The 21,948-nt window shown below is 36.5% G+C and overlaps 1 protein-coding gene and 1 pseudogene across 1 annotated transcript; both read left to right on the top strand.

Moving 5' to 3' along the window:
• Window positions 1-11,041: 11,041 nt before the first annotated feature.
• LOC105438170 lies at window positions 11,042-13,853 on the top strand (annotated as a pseudogene).
• Window positions 13,854-17,822: 3,969 nt separating this feature from the next.
• Window positions 17,823-20,067, top strand: LOC105438171 (nucleoside diphosphate kinase-like). The gene is made up of 2 exons (XM_030988825.1): window positions 17,823-17,901; window positions 19,381-20,067. Exons 1-2 carry the CDS (start codon window positions 17,823-17,825, stop codon window positions 19,866-19,868), a joined length of 567 nt encoding a protein of 188 aa, XP_030844685.1. The 3' UTR covers window positions 19,869-20,067.
• Window positions 20,068-21,948: the final 1,881 nt, after the last annotated feature.

Consider the following 21,948-nt stretch of genomic DNA (forward strand, 5'->3'; position numbering starts at 1 on the left):
GAATAGAAGAATCTCAATTGTAAAAGCGGTATCATCATGAATCCGAAGTCGAATAGCTTTATTATAGTCAGCTAAGCCAGTCTAGGCATCAAATAAACTATTTTGAAAAGCGGAGAGATCGATTTATTTCGTTAGGTAGGAAAGAAAAGGGGTTAATAAAAAAAAATATGAGTATGGACATACGTAAAAATGTTTCCAACCAACATCCATCTTTGTAAATAAAGAAAGGAAAAACTTTAATCGCCGTCCCTATTTTTTCAACACAGTCGAAAATTAACGTCGCCATTACTTAGGTGGGATTGTTATAAAAGTTTTATCTAGTAGTACGTCCAAAAAAGATTTTTTTTGTTTCTTGTTTTATTATTAGATTTGGCGCAGGAAGAATGAGATTGTTATTTTACACATCTTATGGACTTATCTTTGAGTGTTAAATAGAAACTAAACAGGGATGTCGGCTCCAAGGCAACCTCGCCAAAAGAATATACAACAAATGGATATATAATATGTAGAGCAAATAACTCAAGTATTCAAACCCTTGTACATTTGATGTTTAGGTGTTTATCGTAACTGAAGAATAAATGGTGGACTGATTGAATTCGGGCCTTTGTTGAATACTTTTAAGTTTTTATATTTCACATTCTCGAGAAACATAATCGGGACAGATTAAATTTTTCACAAACTTAAAAAGTTACAAAACTTGGGAAGGGTATATGAGTAATGTAATCGTTAACTGTATACATGTATTTGTATATATATTCATCTATATGTCTACATATACATTGAATGTAACCATTCAGCTATTGCAGGAAACAAGAACATTTCCTCTCTTTTTTAAAGTATATTTGGATTGATAGCAGATATTTAATATATGATTGATAACATGAAATGACCATTACAATCCTGACTCTTTGTGAAGTAAATTGGAATTTCGAAAACTTTATGAAAAAGTTCTCAAATATGTTGTGAGAAGTCTTTTGTTGTCAAAGTATTTCAATAAAGTAGGTTAGCGTTTTAATAGAATTTACAGAGAGATTCCCTTTTGCATAATTACTAGGTTAATAATTCGTGTTGCGTTTCCTGTTTACATACCAGAAAGCAGCTTTAGGAAAAATTTCTCAAATATGTTGTGAGAAGTTTTCTGTTGTCATAGTATTTCAATAAAGTAGGTAAGCAATTAATGGAATTTACATAGGGAATCCATTTTGCATAATTACTAGGTTAATAATTCGTATTGACGTTTCCTGTTTACAAAGCAGAACGCAGCTTTATTTATATATGAATGTGCGCGCATGTCTGTGAGTGTGTGTGTGTGTGTATGTTATTCTATTTTTTTCTGTATGGAATTGTTTAAAGCCCCTCTAAAGTGTTGGGAGCCCCAAAATGCGCCAAAAGTTCGAGAGCAAAATTTCACTTAAATGTTATCATAATGTGAAAGAGGATTTCATGTAAGACACACTTCTGCAAAGATTTCCCTGTAAGATTGTTGTACGCTGAAAACCTAAATTTTGTATTCTTTCATCAATATTCGGAAGAGGATCAACTTTATTATTTGTTATCAAAACTAATAAACATGAAATCTGTAACAGAAAGTATGCATTTGTACAATCGATAGTTGCCAAAAAATCAATACAATTATAATGATGATGATAATATCAACTACGATAAAAATTGATAATAATGATAATAACATATTCATTTTGTTTCTTTATTGAAATACATTTATTCAGGATAACAAGAATCAGATGTACATTGCAGATACAAAATCTGTTTGACATCATGGCCCTGCACAGGATAAAAATGTAGTACACGTAAATATAAATAATGAAAGAAAAAAAAATGAACTATAAACAACAAATATACTTGTTCAAGTTTCGTGGTCTCGTGATCACTGTGGATCACATGATTCGCGGTTCGAGTCCCACCGCGGGACTAATGTCCTTTGGTAAGACATTAATCTACATTTGCCACACTCCACCAAAGTTATGCTACGGTCACAAAGGTTCGTACGAACGATAATTTCGTACGAATCTCCCTGTTTTTCCATTGTCTTCCCGAATTTCCATTTTCTGAAAATCGTTCGTACGGCGTTCGTAGCAGTTCGTAATGGCATTTGTGACCGAGGCTCTAGGTAAAACGGTACTTGGCATGAAATCTTAGAGATCCATAATGGAAGCCATGCTAAAGCCGGGGTCATAATTGTGGAGCACCAGCCGTGTCAAGTCTGACAGACATGAGCGCTATACAAGAACCCACTTCTATTATTATCATTATTTGAAAACATATCATAATCAAAGTGTTCCACATTCTAGAGAAAAGGCAACCGGAAGACAACGGCGTCACTGTCTACATGGCCTACGTAAAGGTCTTTAATCATACAATGCATACATATGTATCCCATGATAATCAGACAAGATGATGAAATAGATAATCTCCTTAGTATAGGTTACATGCCCTCAAACTTTGATACTGTACTCAGACTAATTCCTTCGAGGCTTAATCAGATATATGTCCCTTAAGGTGACGTCTCTAGTCGTGGGGTATTTTTGTGCCTGTAATCTGGGATAAATAGGGGCATGCTATGGCTTTTATCATAATTTCCACAAGCGTTTTCAGTCTCTGTAAATAAACAAACCCGTTTTGAATTAAGTAAAATACAATATTTGGTTAGACTTTCGTTTACCACAAATATTAGAACTAAAAGGCCGTAACAAAACAAATGTAGTTTGTTTTGTCAAGTAAATCATATGTGTAAAAATAGGACACTTAAAAGCTCTGTTTTCAAAAATTCTAACTTTTCTGGTTCGGGGCAGCAGAAATTTCGGCAAACACACATACACACACATTCATATATATATATATATATATATATATAACAGCATTAACAGGACATCTACATGTATATATAACCGTAAATGTTACATTAACAGGACATCATAAATACTGGTATATTACCCTAATGCTAACCCTAATGCTAACCCTAACCCTAACCCTAACCCTAAATTAAAAACATTATAGCTAATCAAGCAATTTCCTAATGATTAGACCTATTGTTTTTTTGTAGGGGTTTAAGTTTCTTCTGCCTGCAGAGATACATTGAGGGTAATAATTTTATTTTTATAAATGTAATGCTTCCTCGGAGAAATTTCAATTATTTCAACATATTTGTGGCTTACACCCATTAAATAATCGATCTTATTTACTGGGTGTGGGCCACAAATATGTTTAAATAATTATATTGTTCACTCGGTAACAAGACACGTAAATGTCCTGCTAATGATCATGTCTACTTAATGACTCATTTTTTTACTACATTGTGTCCGTCTAATGACGCTGTAAGATGTTGAGATATACATATATGTAAACATTTTATGAATTGAAATAGAAACCGCTCATAGTGAAGAGGTGAACTATCAAGGATTTTTGTTTCAATTATTTTATTCATTATACTGTGATGGAGGATTATCCTAATTGAAATACTTGTTCTTTTATATATATTATATATTTATATATATATCAGCGGCTTCGTTGTCTCATTTCGTTCTACATGTAAGGCGATTTGCCCCAGACAGACTATAATTCGTTAAGCCATTGATTTCAAAATGGAATATTTGCCCTTTCGCGAATCCTCTATCTAAATGAAGGATGGTAAGCCGAAAATAACACGTGGGTGTAATGTGGCGTATAATTTACAGACAGTCCGGTATATTTTTAATCTCACGGTTCATATCGGCTACGAGGGTAGTGCATCGGACATGTTTATAAGGGTACCACTCAGAATAAGTAATGACCCGGGAGGTCCAGTTCAAGTGTACACGGAAAACGCGAACGCAACTTGAACTTAAAGCTTAAAGGCCGTGTATTGCAGTTTGATTAATTATACTGTACTAAATCCAAATTATTTTTTTTTTGCATTACATAGTTTACTTACGGTAGGAATATTGTATGGTTTTAAAGTGTATTGAATCAAAATATCGATATTCATGATCAGAAAGGCTGTCAAACTGCCTTTTCCGTGTTCACAAAGTATTTCAATTATGAAGTGCCAATATAAAGAGAAAATGCAGCGCACAGAATTAACCCTCCTCCACTCTGTATTAACATCTTGATGCATGCTAAAATCATAATTTATGCTTACTGTTGCTGCGCATTTTTTGGCAATTATGAAACTGAGGAAAAATCTTTGCCTGTGACGATGCCAGACTGGAATTTTTGACATGTTAGGCAAAAGAATAAGCAAGAAACCAATCAATATTTTTAAACATTCAGATTATTAAATTCACTGACAAGGGTAAACTAAACTATTGGTTAGAATTTATACCGACAGAAGTTAAAAAACGAAATCAAGAAAGGTTAAAACTTTTGGCCGACAGGGAAATTTCCCCCCCCCCCTCCCCTTATCGACGCTCAAAGGATATACCTTATAAAAATTAGTGATGATCTTCCGTATTCTCGAGGCAGCAGACAGCAAGAAACTCCGAGAAAGAACCATTCCGCTTGAGAAAGTCCAAAGGAGTGGATGAAAGTTTGCCTCCTAAATTTAAGATTGAAAGAAGCTCATGTATTCGAACTAGTTTTGAACTTGGTGCGAATGTTTAGAAGGGACATTGCAACCTTGCGTTTATACACGTGTGATGTGTCACGTCTTTGTACCCACAGACTGGTGTCATGTAACATCTCATATGTCGACATTAATTTACCCGCGTTATTAGTCCGCCCCGAGATATGACGTAATGCACCGAAACATAATTCCCGGCATTCGTTGCGCCACTTAGCAGAAACGTTGACAAATTAAAGGGCGCCGAACCCGATGAGTACGTGCGAGTTTTGATGCGAACATTTATACGTGGTTTGGGTTCATTGCCAGGAAATGTCTAGAAGCAAATTGTCTGATGCCAAACAGCAATAACTGTACTTCTAGGCTCTTGACGTAACAGACTATGATAGCGGTGACCATTCCAGTTATTCCAATAACGTGTGACAAAATCTAGTTATTGGTACACTTAACTTAACACTACGACTACTAATACTACTACTACTACTACTACGATGATACTTACTATGTCATTACTACTACTAAACCTCCTACGTTACTACTACTACTACTACTACTACTACTACTACTACTACTACTACTAGTACTACTATTACTACTACTACTAATACAACTACTACTACTACTACTACTACTACTACTACTACTACTATTACTACTACTACTACTACTACTACTACCACCACTACCACTACTACTACTACTACTACTTCTATTTCGACTATCTTCTTCTTCTTCTTCTACTTCTTCTTCTACTACTACTACTACTACCACTACCACTACCACTACTATTACTACAATTACTACAACTATTAGTAATAATAATAATAATGTTAATAATCAAAATGAGAATTCATCAGCACCAACGCTGTACTTCCAGGCCCTGCTATTATAATCACACTAGGAATCGCCAGGGACGCGTAAACACAGTGGATGTGGAGTAGTAAATGTGGATGAACAATGATTAATGTCTTGCCAAAGGATATTAGTACCGGGTTGGGATTCGAACCCTCAAACCTTGGATAAGGAGTCAAGTGAATGAAAAATGATACCACGACACCTGCACCATCATAATAAATCATATTCATAATCTAGATTCATCGACGTGAATAACTAAACAGAAGCAAGTTGCAAATTGCACTATTGTCAGTAAGTAGCACCACCCTCAAAAATGCTAGCTAGAGCATAGGGTGCTAAACTCCTAAATACATGTACGCCTACACACATCTTGGACCTTGAATAGTGTATACTATCCACCTTAAAAGGCTCGAGGTATTTTGAAAATGTTCGCTTCTGACATAATAATGCAACCTTCAGGCAGGCAGACAGGCAATCGATGGAAACCAAAATAAAATGAACAATATTTTTCGTCTACCAACCTAGAAGACACAACAATATTCTGCTCACCCTCCGTCAGGCCCCTCCCCATCTCCCACCACTTTATGTGTCTTTCAACCTCCCTCATTTCCTATTTGCTCCTCCTCATTTTTCCTTTTTCTACCCCCCCCCCCCGACCTCTTTCTTCTTCCATCTCTCTCTCTCTCTCTCTATTTCTCTGTCTCTCTCTGTCTCTCTCTATTTCTCTCTATCTATCTCTATCCATCTCTCTCTCTTTATCTCTCTCTCTCTCTCCGCCTCATCTCTCTCTCTCTCTCTCTATCTTCATATCCCCTCTCTTACCCACCCCACCCCTTTCACATGTCTAGACAACAAAATATTCTGTTCACCCTCCGTCAGGCCACCTCCCAACCCCCATCCCTTTACGTGTTTCTCTCTCTCTCTCTCTATTTATATATCTTCATATCCTCTCTCTCTCTCTCTCTCTCTCTCTCTCTCTTTCTCTCTCTCTTATTCACCCACCCTCCCCCCCCCCCCCCCCCACCCTCCCCTTCCACATGTCCACCACTTCACCCTCTGAACGTTAATGATTTCTCCAAGGCCATGATGAAACCCAATCTTCAAGCGTGGCTTCTGGTTGTTCTAGAAAACGCGGCACCATGAATCGAATAGTCCTCAAGTACCTTAGTCCTTACCCTTTCGTGTATTAGCATTATGAAAATCACACAAGTGGGAGCATTTGGTATATTATTTTGTTAGAGCTCTTGGCTCTCATTATGTGAGGTCATGGGTTCGATTCTCGCGTGGTTCTTATTTCCTTGGACAAGGTATTTTACCCAATTATGTTCTATATCAAATTCTCCAAAGGTACCTTACGCGTTAATTCAACCTAACATAACCCTAACCCTAACCCTAATCATAAGGCCCGGCAGCACAGCAGGGTGCATCCAGTGTTCTTTTATTTGTGTGTGATTTGCTATTAATGAATTATTCTAAATTCTGTATTTTGATATCACGTGTTTTCTGCCAAATAAAATAATTAAAAAATAATAATTACCATGGTGAAAATAGCATAAAATCGGATACGTAGCTGGGAGCACTGTGGTAAATTTGTGAGTTTTCTTGACTCTTATATTTGAGGTCATGGGTTCGATTCTTGTTTGGTTCTTATTTCATTGGATAAAGTTTTTCAGCTAAACTTGTACCGTCAAATTATCAAGTACCTCATGCATTTCATGTTTTTAATACCACGATGAAAGTTGCGTACAGCCATGAGAGACATGTAACTGGTAGCACTGTGGTGATGGGTTTCGACTCTCATTAGAGAGGTTACGGATTCGATACTTACTTGGTGCGTACATCTTGGGACAAGTTATTTTACCCCCAATTTGTGACATTTCACCCAGGTATATATACATTTAGTTATGCCGGGGTAATAATAATTACAGGACCCTCAAGAGCAGTAATAATAATTAATACCTCATTCATTATGTATGTTTATCACTGTCCTGTAATATTTCATTTATATATTTGTATTGTATTACTTTGTAACCAGTGGAAACCAAATTTCCTGATATGGATAATAAATGATTTACTTATACTTAAAACTGATGTGGCTACCTGGGTAAGAAAGATCATCCTTTTTTTAAATAATAATTATTATATGGAACGTTAATACATTTATTCTAAACATCACATGTCCCACGTACAATAAATGTTAAAGTCTTTTTGACCTCCACAAAGAAAATAAAACATTAATTGTGATTAGAATGCTTCTTTTTGTTTAGGAAACTAGCAAAAAGTAAGAAACTAGACACATACACAAATATATAATAATCGTGGAATGAGCAAAGAACTGTAATGCACTGCATTACGTTTATTTGAGGTTAGAAATCATATGCAATAATTCCACCATATAGGGCATGGGTGGCAACCATCTTGCTTTTCCATTTCAACTACAAGGCCATCTAAACAAAGCTATTAAATAATATGTATACAGTGTGTCCCAGAAAAACGAAAGCCGAAACAAACAATAATTGTGAGAAAGCTGTGGGCTGTATGAAAATATTATATTCATACCACTTGCAGACCCCTCTAATTACAAAAATAGGCCCTTTTAACGATCATTATCGAAACAAAAATCTCTTATTTTATAATGATGGCAATAATTTTTCCCATGCCAACATTTCATTTTGGAGGATAAAGTTACTTTGAATAAAGTGAATTTCATATTTGGGTTTTATTAAAACGTTGGAGCTCAATTTTATTTTATTATTTTATATGCCAAAAACTATATATTTTCCAACAAATGCAAAAATAGCGTATTCTCACTGAATTCTTTTAAATGCATGTTAAGGTATTTTCGTTCTCTTGAACAATACATTTAGGTTAAAAATAACAAATTTGTATCATTTGATAAAAGGTGGAAAAACATTGTGTTGCTTTAAAAAAAAATATCTTGTATAATCAGCTATATTCTTGTTGTTGAATCTATTGGTTATATTATGTATGTATATTCATATATGTTATGTTATGTTTTGTAAAGTCGAAAGTATTATTGAATACAGATGATGTTATTAAAGAAAAAAGAAAAAATCTTTCCCTCATTATTAAAAGAAGAAAACAATGGTTTCATTTGGTTGTAAGGTTTATGTGTCCTTAGTAGGTCATGCTCGGTCATGTTTGCGTGTGATGAAGGTTTTCAACCATGTTCACTGTTTCACCCAAATCTGACACGAATACATTTTGACCTGCCAATTTCAGGACAAAAATGATCAGTAAAGTGTGTATGGATTAATGTCATCAATGTATCAGATATAGGCATATTACCTCTTCTGTATGAAAGTAAGGACCTATCTTTATACATATCATAGCTTTGTTAACAATACCCTTTTGTTTTTGAGTTTCGTTTTATTGTGGGCTCAGCTGTTGGTACATGTATAGCAATCATTTATTTTTGATTATCATTGATTATCATCCAGGGACCCGTTTCACAACATTTGTCATCAGTGACAAATAACAGTCTTCGTTAAAAGCTACTGAAATCATTGCTTCTGATTGGCTATCGACAGATTTGTCACTGATTTTTGTCAATCGTCATTGAAAACAGGCTTTGTGAAACGGGTCCCAGCTAACCAAAACCCGCATATCAGATCCAGATGAGATCAATCTCACTTCTTGCTCGTTATGAGGTTTCGGTTTTGACCAAGCATATTGAGGTTTCGTGTTGTGTTTTTAATTGAAAGCTACGTTTCAACTTACAAACAATTATTGTAGCGGTTTTTGTATTCTAATTGAATAGCATTGAATTGCATTTATTTCCACTATCTCCATTTAAGAAACATGTATACACGATAACAGGGTAGGCCTATATCATAATTCACACACAGGCTATATGTACAACATAATTCCGCACGGATACATACCCACGTGCAGGTGAATTCGTGGATCTGGTATCGTCACATCGAAAAGAATTGAATCATCGAAGATCGCAAAAATTGTCTTCCATCGAACTTTTATCAGGGGTAAGATTACAATTTGTTTTTAGAATAATGCCCTTTGCATCCGGGGCGTCTTTTAGATTGTGTTATTACCTGCTATAATCAAACCTGTTAAAGGTACTATGTCCTTTTTGCAGCCAACCTCAAATGCTGTAGAACTTTGCAGGAATTATAATCTGTGAAATTTAAACGTTAGCAGTGTCCTCATATTCAAATTATGCAAGGAAATCCGTTTACTTGCTATACTTCACTGTCAGACACTATTGAGTGATTAACTGGCTTTTTTCTTCTTTGGTAATAACATAAATGAAAAGAGTTGTAAAGGGTACATGAGCATTTGTCTACATCAATAACCCACTTCTTGTGATGGCCAAGATTAAACTGATTGAATCTTTGCGCAGCATAAAACATATGACCATTCAGTACAATTGTCCGAAAATCAAGACTATTACTTTTGGGCTCTTTAGCCCTAAATTCGATTTGACAACTAATAGTCGTTATTTTCCCAATTGAAGACATTTTCAAGCCCCACCTTTTTTAGGGAAGTTCTAAATTAGTATTATCTTTCAAACGCAGTTGGAATTTAACTTTTTAATTAGTTTTTGCCTGCAAATGGGACATAGTACCTTTAATATTGTTAAAGGGGAATCGATTTTATTTTTTTACCGGACCTCTTGTCGCTAGCAGGGGGGAGTGTGCACCCCGCATCCCTTAGTTACGGGCCTAAATTTGAGAATCGTACAACTAAAGTGTAAGCCCCTATCAAATTATTTGTCAGTACCGTTTACGTGGGTAAATCATTTCAGTGCAAACACCAAGCAAATTTGGCATACTTCGTTTTCAATTTACTGTTGGCATGCAGAGATCACACTCACATTTCCTGACTGCTAATTTAAACATGTTAAAACGAAAGATCAAGCCCTTTACAAATTATACTAATTATTTACATTCAAAGATGAAATTGTCTCATGAAGGTCGGTACATTAAGCATTATCTTTTAAAAAATCCAATATCTTATATTGTGTAATTTACCTCAGGCAATGACATAATCCAAATGTTACTTCTATAGAAAAGAAATAATATACTGAATTTGCCCTTGAGCTGATTTCTCGATTATGTTATTGTTAGGCCATGTAAAAAAAATGTTCATGTTTAGCGTCCCCCCCCCCCCCCCGCTGGGGTCCGCCTCCTTTTTTTTTTTTTTTTTTTTTTACAATACACCAGTTTACAGTTGTGTGCGCCATTTTAAACAAAGCCAATGACCTAGAGGTCATGTATTTATGCGTAAATTAAGATTGCGCTCATGCAAATTTTGATGATATCACTGCCTACGCGCTGCGTTGTGCGCGCACATCATCATTTGCATGGGCGCAATCTTAATTTACGCATAAATACCACTGGTCGAAGGTTATTGGCCCCGCTTCCGGGGCCAATGACCCGAGGTCAACTGTCTGTGCATGCGCACTGATACAACTGTAAACTGGTGTATTTAGGAAAAATGTACCGAGCGGCCATTTTGAGCGGCCATTTTTAATAAGAAAAAAAAGGGGGCCTCCTCCTCCCAATTTTTAAAAAGGCAGGACGCTAAACATGTTTTTTTTTATTTGGCCTTATAGTTATACACATTCCCAACTTCTTCTAGACTGGCAGAATGGCGTCGTGGGTGAATACTCTGTACCTCTTGGCCGCTCTCTTCCTCGTGAGCAGTTTCTTCGTAGCGGAAAACGACGGTAAGAATATCAAGGCCGAGGTCAAATCCATCGACCTCAATTCGAGCTCGTTGAGCAAGGGGGGGGGGGTTATCTAATTTGCAAGCTAAAGCTTTGACGATTCTCTATTGCTTCAAAGTCCGCCGCACAGAGGCGAAATTTCACTTGCGTTATTATCTCTGTTATACTTTCCTTTCACATGCGATCAACCATTAAGCCAGTAAAGGCTTATTCAGAAATGACGCGGTTAACCGCCGCAAAAAAGAAGCCGCCGCGGTATATTTTGGTACCGGTGAACGAATGGCGACTGCGCGCAACAAAAGATATGCGCGTATTCAGTGTGCTCTGTATTATAAGGTAAATGAAATATGAAGCATATTCCACTTTACGTCATCATAAAAAAAATGTCTGGAGGAGACTTAAAGATGAAGTTGAGTTCTGGTCATGCGATTGCATTGTGAAAGAAACGGTGTGGAACTGACCAGAAAAGGTTGATCATCTAGCATATAAGAATTTGTGTGTATTGCAAGGTTCTGGAATCATCAAAATGATAAGAAATTTGGCCAAGTCTTGGTAAAATTACAAACACTTGCACAGAATGATGTATATGGGACTACACGAACACATGGCGTAAAAAGCCGCCCCCGATTTTTACGATGTAACATGCATATTTAGAATATGAAGGCATTTGAAGAGCCATGCTTTTCAGGGAACATGTCTTAACTGATGTTCTTCCATACTTGCATAATAAGAATGAGTTATATTCACAAATTATTTTTCACCTCTTCCCAGAACTCAACCTTCTCTTTAATAATAACAAAAATAATACCACTAATAGTGGTCTATTGTAGAGCGCCCACGTCTGGCACATTGCCACTCCTGACGCTCCATTGTTGATATGACGCAATGTTTGAATTGTTCATTTTGCAATATTTCACATTTGAAGTAAAAGACCGCAAAAGTTGCTGGCGTAGTCAAACCTCAGTCAACTGACGCATCGTAATCTACTGGCTTTATTCACAAGGGCGGTCCAAGCTAAACGCGGTTGATGAACTTAGGGTGCGTTTATGCTTGATTTTGAAGGTAGAATGAGCGATCTGAAACGCTCATCGTAAACGCTCATCGTACTCGCAGTTCCACGGTGTACTGTTTATGTTCACTTCTCTGGCTCCTCCAGGCAAATCTGGCTGGGTGGCCTTGCAGCTGGATTCGCAAACCTGCACTGCGCATGCTACGTAGACCCGCTAGAGGTCAGTGCGTTGACCCCATTTAAACGCGTTTACAAATGATTGTGCGTTTATGCTTCCCAGAATCGCCGATTTTGCAGCATCGCCGATCGTAAACGCACCTTTTTATGAGTTTACGATCGGCGATCGTGATAGCCGTTTTCCTGTGATTCTACAAAAATGAGAAAGGACGCAACCGTTTTTTTGCTTTACTAAGCGCGTAACAGATGCCTGATTCTGGCCAGAAAAAGTTGAGCATTAACATACTCTAATTTCCGCTGTAATGTGGAGTACCAAGTGTGAACTTGCTTATTCTGTACAACTTTTATAGGCTTTAATCATGTTTATTACGTAAAAAACTAACAAACAAACGAAATCAATCCAGTATTTTGATAAAATTAAATAAGAGACAGAATGATGCCCACTGTGTGGTTGGTTCTTCAGACACTAATTACTCTGGGTGTAGGGTCATGGTGTGGACGGCATGTTCTAAATATACCCTTCGTCAATCATCACTGTTCGGTCAATATTATTATATCATACTCTTCCGGGTTATCATGATCTCCATATTCCACGATTTTCACATGGTCTGTACTCTTCTCTCAATGTTTTCAGCAAATTTCAACACGACGGCTGCCGAGAGGAATGCCGAGAGGACTTTCATAATGGTGAAGCCTGACGGGGTCCAGCGAGGACTCATCGGCGACATCGTCCATCGCTTTGAGAAGCGTGGATTCAAGATGGTCGCTGGGAAGATGATGACGACCACTGAAGACCTCCTCAGAGTTCACTATGCTGCCGACCAGAACTTTCCGTTCTTCGGTGGTCTTTTGAAGTTGTTCTCCAGTGGACCTGTCTTTGCCATGGTATGGGAGGGGAAGGATATCGTGAAGCAGGGTCGTGCAATGCTTTATGGAGACGACCACCTCAATCCAAAGCCTGGCACCATCCGTGGTGACTACTCCGTCGACATCGGCCGCAACGTCTGCCACGGCTCTGACAGCATGGAAGTGGCCATCAAGGAGATCGAGCTCTGGTTTAAGACGGAGGAAATTATTAACTATACACTCTGCACCGAGCAATATCTATATGAATACATCTAATGATGTCTGTCTATACTCACCTTGTTTTATTCATATACATCACTGCAGTTTCACAATGTCATACACAAAGCTTGTACGTAAATATCTCTTATATCTACCTTTTAGGGGAACCTGTGCATGTAAATGCTCTGACTATCTTGACTAAAATTTAAAGACTAAGATTTGCAGGGTTGGATTTATATTGTACTCATATATTTATACATATATATATGTATGTATATATTATATATGGAAATCAAAATCGCTCGAGCAGAAGAAATCATTGGCAACAACTCACCATGCATATCGGGAAAAGACCGACCAAAGACATGACCGAAATTGTTTAGCGAACTTTATGTAAGGTTTTCATGCAAAAAGCTCACCAGGCCGAAGCGTCAGCCCACTTGTCCATCTCACAGGCTATCGGTCTACCGGGATTAAATAATCTGTATCCAGTGTGTCCAACAAAAACGAAACCCGAAACAAACAATAATTGTGAGAAAGCTGTGGGCTGTATGAAAATATTATAATCATGCCACTTGCAGACCCCTCTTAGCACAAAATAGGCCCTTTTAACGTTTATTATCGAAGCAAATATCCCTTATTTTATAATGTGTTAATAATGTTTACCTCATTATTAAAAGAAGAAAACATCGTTCTCATTTGGTTGTAAAGTCTATGTTTCCTTCAGGTCATGTTCTCATGTGATACTTAAGTTTTTAACCGTGTTCACTGTTTCACCCAAATCTGGCACGAATACATTTTGACCTGCTAATTTCAGAACAATTTTGCTCAGTAAGGTGTGTATGGATTAATGTCATCAATGTATTATATATGGGCATATTACCTCTTCCGTATGAAAGCAATGGTATATTTTTATACATATCATAGCTTTATACAGTAGGTTTGCGGGTGCACCATGTGAGAGAGAGAGAGAGAGAGAGAGGTTTGAGGAGTCCTGAAAAGGACTCTGACTCGGTAATCTTTCTTGGAAAGGTGTAGTCCTGAAAAGGACTGTTGGTTATCTTTCTTAGCATAGAAAGTAGAGAAAATAAAGAATACCTTGGATTTATGGAAAATGAGAAAACTTACATTATACGGAAAAGTTGTTGTGATTTAACAGTTAGTTATGTCTCAGATAGTACATACTGCCACGGCAGTTCCGATCCCTCCTAAAATAATTAAACGTATAAATAAACGGGTTTACACATTTTTATGGAATTCTAAAACAGAAAAGGTGAAACGAAACATCTGTCACAATCCTGAAGTAGAAGGGGGGTTGGGAATGATCGACTTAGAGTCAAAATGCCGGTCACTCCGTCTTTCATGGATTCATAAATATATAAGAGATGAAAAGTGCTTGGAAAATTTTGTTTAGATATTGGATCAAGAAAATTGGGGATTTGCCACTTTGTTTGCATTTTAATTGCAAAAAGAGCGATATGTGTCGTATTTGTAGAAAAAAAAAGTTGCCTAACTTTTATGTTGACATGTCTTGTTCTTGGGCTGATTTAAAATACATTGATATGTTTAAAGTAACAGATATTGAAAATGAAATTATTTGGTATAATAGCAATATTAAAGATATGAATGAGTTATTGTATTTTCCAAACTGGATGAGAGCAGTATTTTTAAAGTGAAACAAGTCTTAGTAAACGGTATCTGGTAAGAAGTTGATTCTATTTGTATTAATTTTCAAGAAAATGAATTACTTTCCACCTTCAAATTGGCAAAGTTAAAAAGTGCATTTCCGAATGTTTGGTTGCAGAAATTACGTAATAGGTTACAATATGTAAATAGTCCACCGTCTGCAGTGGAATCCAGTATAATAGAAATAGTAACAGGTGACTCCATCGATGTAGTGTTCATGAAAGCCAAACACTATTAGAATTTGATGTTAGAAAAAAATAGACAGGATCTGCCGTGCATTTATTTTTGGAACGCTTATTTTGGTTTACCTAATGAGTTTAACTGGAATACGGTGCTCCATCATACATTTTACTTTATAAATGACAACAGAATTAAGCAGTTTAATTTTAAATATCTTCATAGAATATTGCCCAGTAAAGACAATTTATGTAAATGGAAGATTAAAAATAATAATCTATGTGATATATGTAAGATTCCAGATACAACTAACCACCTTCTCCTGGCTTGCAAGAAGGTTTTGCTTTTTTTTATAAGTTTGTATCCAAATTAATTGATACTTTGTTTAATTTTAAAATCTTTTTGAACGAAGATATTCTTTTAATAGGTCATGAAATAGAAGAGAAATGAATCTTGTCAATCTTATTTTAAACTTCGCTCAGTTTATTATCTATAGAAACTATATTAGGGAATGTTTTGGAAGTGAAAAGCACAGGATCATGCTGTATATTTGATAAAAGAATTAAAGGTGGAAATTCGCACCTATCTCAATATGAAATGTAATCAAAAGAAATTCGATACAAACGAAGTTACAAAAGTTACAAAAATGTTTTCATTATTTTAGTTAGTGATTATGTCACATTAGTTTCATGTTCTGTACTATGTATGATATGTTACAACTGCATTAATTCTGTATTTAAACACTGTTGTAAATAGCTGTTATTTTATGATATGAACAAATAAAGTCCCTCGAAAGAGGATAAATAGGGAGAAAAAAAAATCTTTCTTAGCATATAGTTCTCAGGAGAACTATAGCGCTTGGAGAGGATGAGTGGCTCGACGTTTCGAACAGGTTGATTGTTGACTCTCAGAAGTGGAGAATAGCTAGTGTATCTACATCACCATGCAAGCCGACACTTACAAGCAGCATTTATATCATAGCTTGTTCACAATACTCATTTGTCGTTCAGTTTCGTTTTGTTGCGGGTTGCACTGGCCATGTATAACAATAATTTCTGATTGATAATTATTAATTCTACTCCAGGTGATCAAAACCCGCAGATCAGGTCCAAAGGAAATCAATTCCTCTTCTTGCTCGTTATGAGGTTTGGGTTTTGACCATGCATATTGAGGTTTCGTTTTTTTATTTTTTATTGATAGCTACGTTTCCACCTACATAAATTTACCATAGCGGTTTTTTTAATTCTAATTTAATTGAATTGATTTTATTTCCACATCTCCATTTTAGAAACAAGTATACTATAAACCATGGCAAAGTGTTTCATATTTCACATAGCTTAAAAATTACGCACGAATACGCATTCTCGTGAATATCAACAGTCATCTGGCATCGCCACATCGGACGGAATCGTATCACCGAAGATCCCAAACAAATTATCCTCCTTCGAACTTTTATCAGGGGTAAGATAACACTTTGTTTTTAGAATAATGCCAATTGCAAGTAGGCGTCATTTACATTGTGTTATTACCTGCTCTAATCGAACCTGTTATTATGGTTAAAGGGCAATCGACCTTTGTAATAATACCATTTGTATGAAATCGGAAAAATATGAGAACCAATACAGCGAAAGTGTGATATAAATCAGATTAATGATTTAAAAAAAGTTATACGTCAAGTTTTAGGCAAAGTTTTGAACACCACAACGGTATATTCAGGTGGCTAGCTGACTTGGCCAATCAATTCACACTCAGTTTTTTAAATTTTGTATTTGTGTGTTTTTAGCGTACCTCTTGCCGCTAGCAGGGGGGGGGTTGAATGCACCCGCATCCCCAAAGATACGGGCCTAAATTTGAACATCGTAAAACTAAAGAGTAAATTCTTATCAAGTTATTCTTCAGTGTCCATTAACGTGGGAGTAAGTCATTATTGAAGTGCAGACACCAGGAACCAAAGCAAATTTTGCATACCTCGTTTTCAATATACTTTTGGCACAGATCACAGAGTCCCTCTAAAGTGTTAGGAGCCCCAACTTCGCCACAAATCTGATGGCAACATTTGGAATCATAATGTGAAAGAGGATGTCATATTTCTGCAATGATTTCCCCAAAAATTTGTTTGAAGACAAATATTGATAAAAGAATACACATAATTTGGGTTTTCTGTTGCTGGCAGAAAAACTTAATTTTGTATTATTTCATCAATATTCGACTTCAAACACATATGTTTTGAAATTCCCCGGGAAAATGCTTGCAGAAATGTGTCTTAAATGACATCCTCTTTCATATTAGGATACAATTTAAGTGAAATTTTGAGATCAAATTAATGGGGCTCCCAACATTTTAAAGGGGCTTTAAGCATTAAAATATATATATCTTACATTGTGTTACTTCATATAATCAACCTCAGGCTATTTCGAAAGGCTTGTAGGTCACCAATTAAAATGTGCGGATATTACAGTCACTGACTTAATCCAAATGTTATTTCTATAGACAAGAAATAATATGCTAAACTTGCCCTAGAGGTGATTTCTCGATTATGATATTGTTATACACATTCCCAACTTTTGTATTTCTTCTAGACTGGCAGAATGGCGTCGAGGGTGTATACTCTGTACCTCTTGGCCGCTCTCTTCATCGTAAGCAGTTTCTTCGTGGCGGACAACGACGGTAAGAATATTAAGGCCGAGATCAAATCCATCGAACTCGATTCGAGCTCGTTAAGCCAGGGGGGGGGGGGAATTATATAAATTGTAAGCTAATACTTTGACGAGTCTCTATTGCTTGTAAGTAGGTCCATGGACACACAGAGGCGAAATTACACTTGCGTTATTAACTCCGTTATGCTTTCCTTTCACATGTGATCAACCATTTAGTCAGTAAAGGCTCATTCAGAAATGACGCGGTTAACCGCCGCAAAAAAAGAAGCCGCCGCGGTATATTTTGGTACGTGTGAACGAATGGCGACTGCGCGCAGCAAATGATATGCGCGTATTCAGTGCGCTCTGTATTATAAGGTAAATGAAATATGAAGCATATTCCACTTTACATCATCATAACAAAAAATGTCTGAAGGAGACTTAAAGGTAATACAAAGTTTTGTTATGGGGTCATGAATTTTGTTAAAATGAACATATTGGAAGCATATGCGATCCTACAATATTTAGTGATCGTTGTCGCGGTTAAAATCGAATCTAAAGTTATGAAATTGTAAATGATAAACTCTTTATGTTGTATAGCTCCCTCTCAAGGTCAAGATATTACTTAAGCTATAAAACAATGTCTCTGGACTAAAATCGACCGATTTGCTATTCCCGTTTGGAAATAATTATCACAACTACATATTCTGAGATTTTCATGGTCGCAGTTACCATAGTATATACGGCCGTAGGCGCTTTTCGAAATTTATCAAAATTTACCGGGAGCACCGGGAAATTTTTATATTCAAATTTTCTCGAAAGCAGAATTGTTTTAATGGCTAAATTTTCTGCTGCTTAAAAAACAAACATATGGGCATCCAAATATATCAATATTGTAAAGAATCACTATCCACCCTATTTCAAAATTTCCCAAAACTGTGTATTACCTTTAATAATACAAAATAAAACAACTAATAGTGGTCTATTGTAGAGCGCTCACGTATTGCACATTGCCACTCCTGACGTTCCATTGTGGATATAACTCAATGTTTGAATTGTTCATTTTGCAATATTTCTCATTTGAAGTAAAAGACCCGCAAAAGTTGCTGGCGTAGTCAAACCTCATTCTTTTGACGCATCGTAATCCACTGGCTTCTTTAACAAAGGCGGTCCAACCTAAACGCGGTTGATGAACTTAGTTCCGCTGTATTGTGCAGGACCAAGTGTGAACTTGTTTATTCTGTACAACTATTATACGCTTTTATCATGTTTATTACTTAAAGAACAAAGAAAAAACAGAAATCAATCCAGTAATGAAATTCAAATTAAATGAGAGATCGATTGACGCCCCTGTGCAAGTGGCATTATGTGTGGTTCTTAAGACACTAGTTACTCTGGGTGTGAACAGCATGTTCTAAAATAATATACCTTTCATCACTGTCCAGCAAATATAATTATATCATGCTCTTCGGGTTGCTCAAGGTATGTACTGTTCTCTCAATGTCTTCAGCAAATTTCAACACGACGGCTGCCGAGAGGAATGCCGAGAGGACTTTCATCATGGTGACGCCTGGCGGAGTTCAGCGAGGACTAATCGGCGACATAGTCCATCGCTTTGAGAAGCGTGGATATAAGATGATCGCTGGGAAGATGATGACGACCACTGAGGACCTCTTCAGAGTTCACTATGTTTCCCACCAGACCACTCCGTTCTTCGATGATCTCTTGAAGTTGTTCTCCAGTGTACCCGTCTTTGCCATGGTATGGGAAGGAAAGGATATCGTGAAGCATGGTCGTGCAATGCTTTTTGGAGATGACGACCTCAATCCAATGCCTGGCACCATCCGTGGTGACTACTCTGTCGACATCCACCGCAAAGTCTGCCACGGCTCTGGCAGCGTGGAAGAGGCCAACATGGATATCGAACTTTGGTTTCAGACGGAGGAGATTATTAACTACACACTCTGCACCGAGCAATATCTATATGAATACATCTAATGATGTCTGTCTATACTCACCTTGTTTTATTCATATAATTCACTGCAGTGTCACAATGTCATATACACATAGCTTGTACGTAAATATCTCTTATATCTACCTTTTAGGGGAACCTGTGCATGTAAATGCTCTGACTATCTTTACTAAGAATTAAAGACTAAGATTTGCAGGGTTGGATTTATATTGTCCTCATATTTATATATATATATATGGAAATCAAAACCACTCGAGGAGAAATCATTGGCTATAACACACCATGCACATCGGGAAATCCCACTAGAGAGACCGCACACACGACCGAAATTGTTTAGCGAACCTTCTGTAAGGTTGTCATGCAAAAGGCTCACCAGGCCGAAGCGTCAGCCCACTTGTCCATATAGGCTATCGGTCTACCGGGATGTCCTAGAACTCATATGAGTAGCTTAGAAAAGACACTATACTATCATTAAATAGTAATATATAGACTATAATAAAAACAATATATTACAAATCTAGCTATTTTTAAAAGATTGTATAACTTATTTTATTGTTTACACTATTAATCACCCGTCTATAGTACTGAATACAGATACACTTACTGGTTAAGGACACATGCCCAGTCGGTACTGTTGATACTTGCTATAGAGAGTATGATGACTATATGTTAAACGTCTTTAGAATTTATCACTTTACCAACACATTTTCTAAAATAAATGCCGGATGACGATGACGATTACCATTTTCATTACTACTACTACTACCACTACTACTACGCTACTACTACTACTACTACTACTACTACTACTACTACTACTAATACTACTATTACTTCTTCTACTAATACTACTACTTCTACTATTAATACCAGTTATACTACTAGTAATACTACTAACACTACTACAATATTTAGAGGTCACATCATCCGTATATTATACTAAGGCTGTGTTTTATTAAACCACAGTTCTGCAACACCTCTCTTTCAAATCAAGTGATAATTCTGTCATGCACTGGTCGCAAAATGTCCCTTTTCTGAGCATGTGCGACAAATTCCATGTCATAATGATACACCAATCCTAAATAGATTTCTTGTGCTAGAAAACCCATCTGATCTACACTACCATCTTTAACCACTAAAGACTGAATATAAACATGACTTAAAAATAAAAACCTCGGTTGAGGTACAAGTGAAACCAAATTTAAAACGCTTTCGAGGAATTGGTAAGGTTAATTATTGTCACATTTTCGCAGACAAGTCGGCTAAATACAAGTCAATCTGTCAATGCATCTATCATATGGGATGGGTTTTAAAAACAAACTTCATGGAAGAGGACGTTTAACAGAGAAGTGTTTGGTTATGTTTTCCTAGGTTCAACACGTTTTCGAATTTCTCCTATTTCGAAATTTCAATAATAGTTGGTAACCATGAATTATTCTATAAATTAGTAAAGAAATGAATGTGTATATATATTAGGTAATGTCAAATGTCTTCGTTATTAGTAAATATCAATATCATTATTACGAAGATGATTACTATTATACTATCAATATCATCATCATCACTACCGTTATTAATATCAGGGTTATGCTCATTATCATTATCATCACTATGATCATTACCATGTTTATTATTTACCGTTATCTTTACTACAATAACTATCATCACCAGAAGCACCATCGCCATCATCGTCGTCTTCATCACTGGTCCATTGCTATCAATATCATCAACACATCATCATTGCTATAACCTCAAGCCTGAAATAGAGGCTAGATCAGACTGGCATTCTGAAAGCTTCGAAGAAGGCCTTGTGAAGAATGAAAACAACCCCAAAACAAAACAAAATCAAAAATCTCTCCCAACAAGGTGATGAGTGATAAATCTCTAGTTTGATCAACATCCAACAGAAGATTTAGTGATGATGCGGAGAAGATGACTAGAAAAGAAGAAGGTTCAAGATTTGTTGTTGTTGTTATTATCGTTGATGCCATTAATGCAGATATTGCTGTTGATGCCGCTGTTGTTGTTGCGGTTGTGGTTGCCTTTCTAATTTTTGTTTTTCGAAGGCTTGTAGCTGCAACTTCACGTTCATAATTCTGAAACAAA

Source organism: Strongylocentrotus purpuratus, unplaced genomic scaffold, assembly GCF_000002235.5.
Source record: "Strongylocentrotus purpuratus isolate Spur 01 unplaced genomic scaffold, Spur_5.0 spur5_scaffold_18, whole genome shotgun sequence".
Lineage (NCBI taxonomy): Eukaryota > Metazoa > Echinodermata > Echinoidea > Camarodonta > Strongylocentrotidae > Strongylocentrotus > Strongylocentrotus purpuratus.

Coding starts and splice junctions, on each gene's coding strand:
- LOC105438171 (XM_030988825.1), top strand. CDS start 17,823: ATGGCGTCGAGGGTGTATACTCTGTACCTCTTGGCCGCTCTCTTCATC. Junction 17,902..19,380: donor CTTCGTGGCGGACAACGACG/GTAAGAATATTA, acceptor CAATGTCTTCAG/CAAATTTCAACACGACGGCT.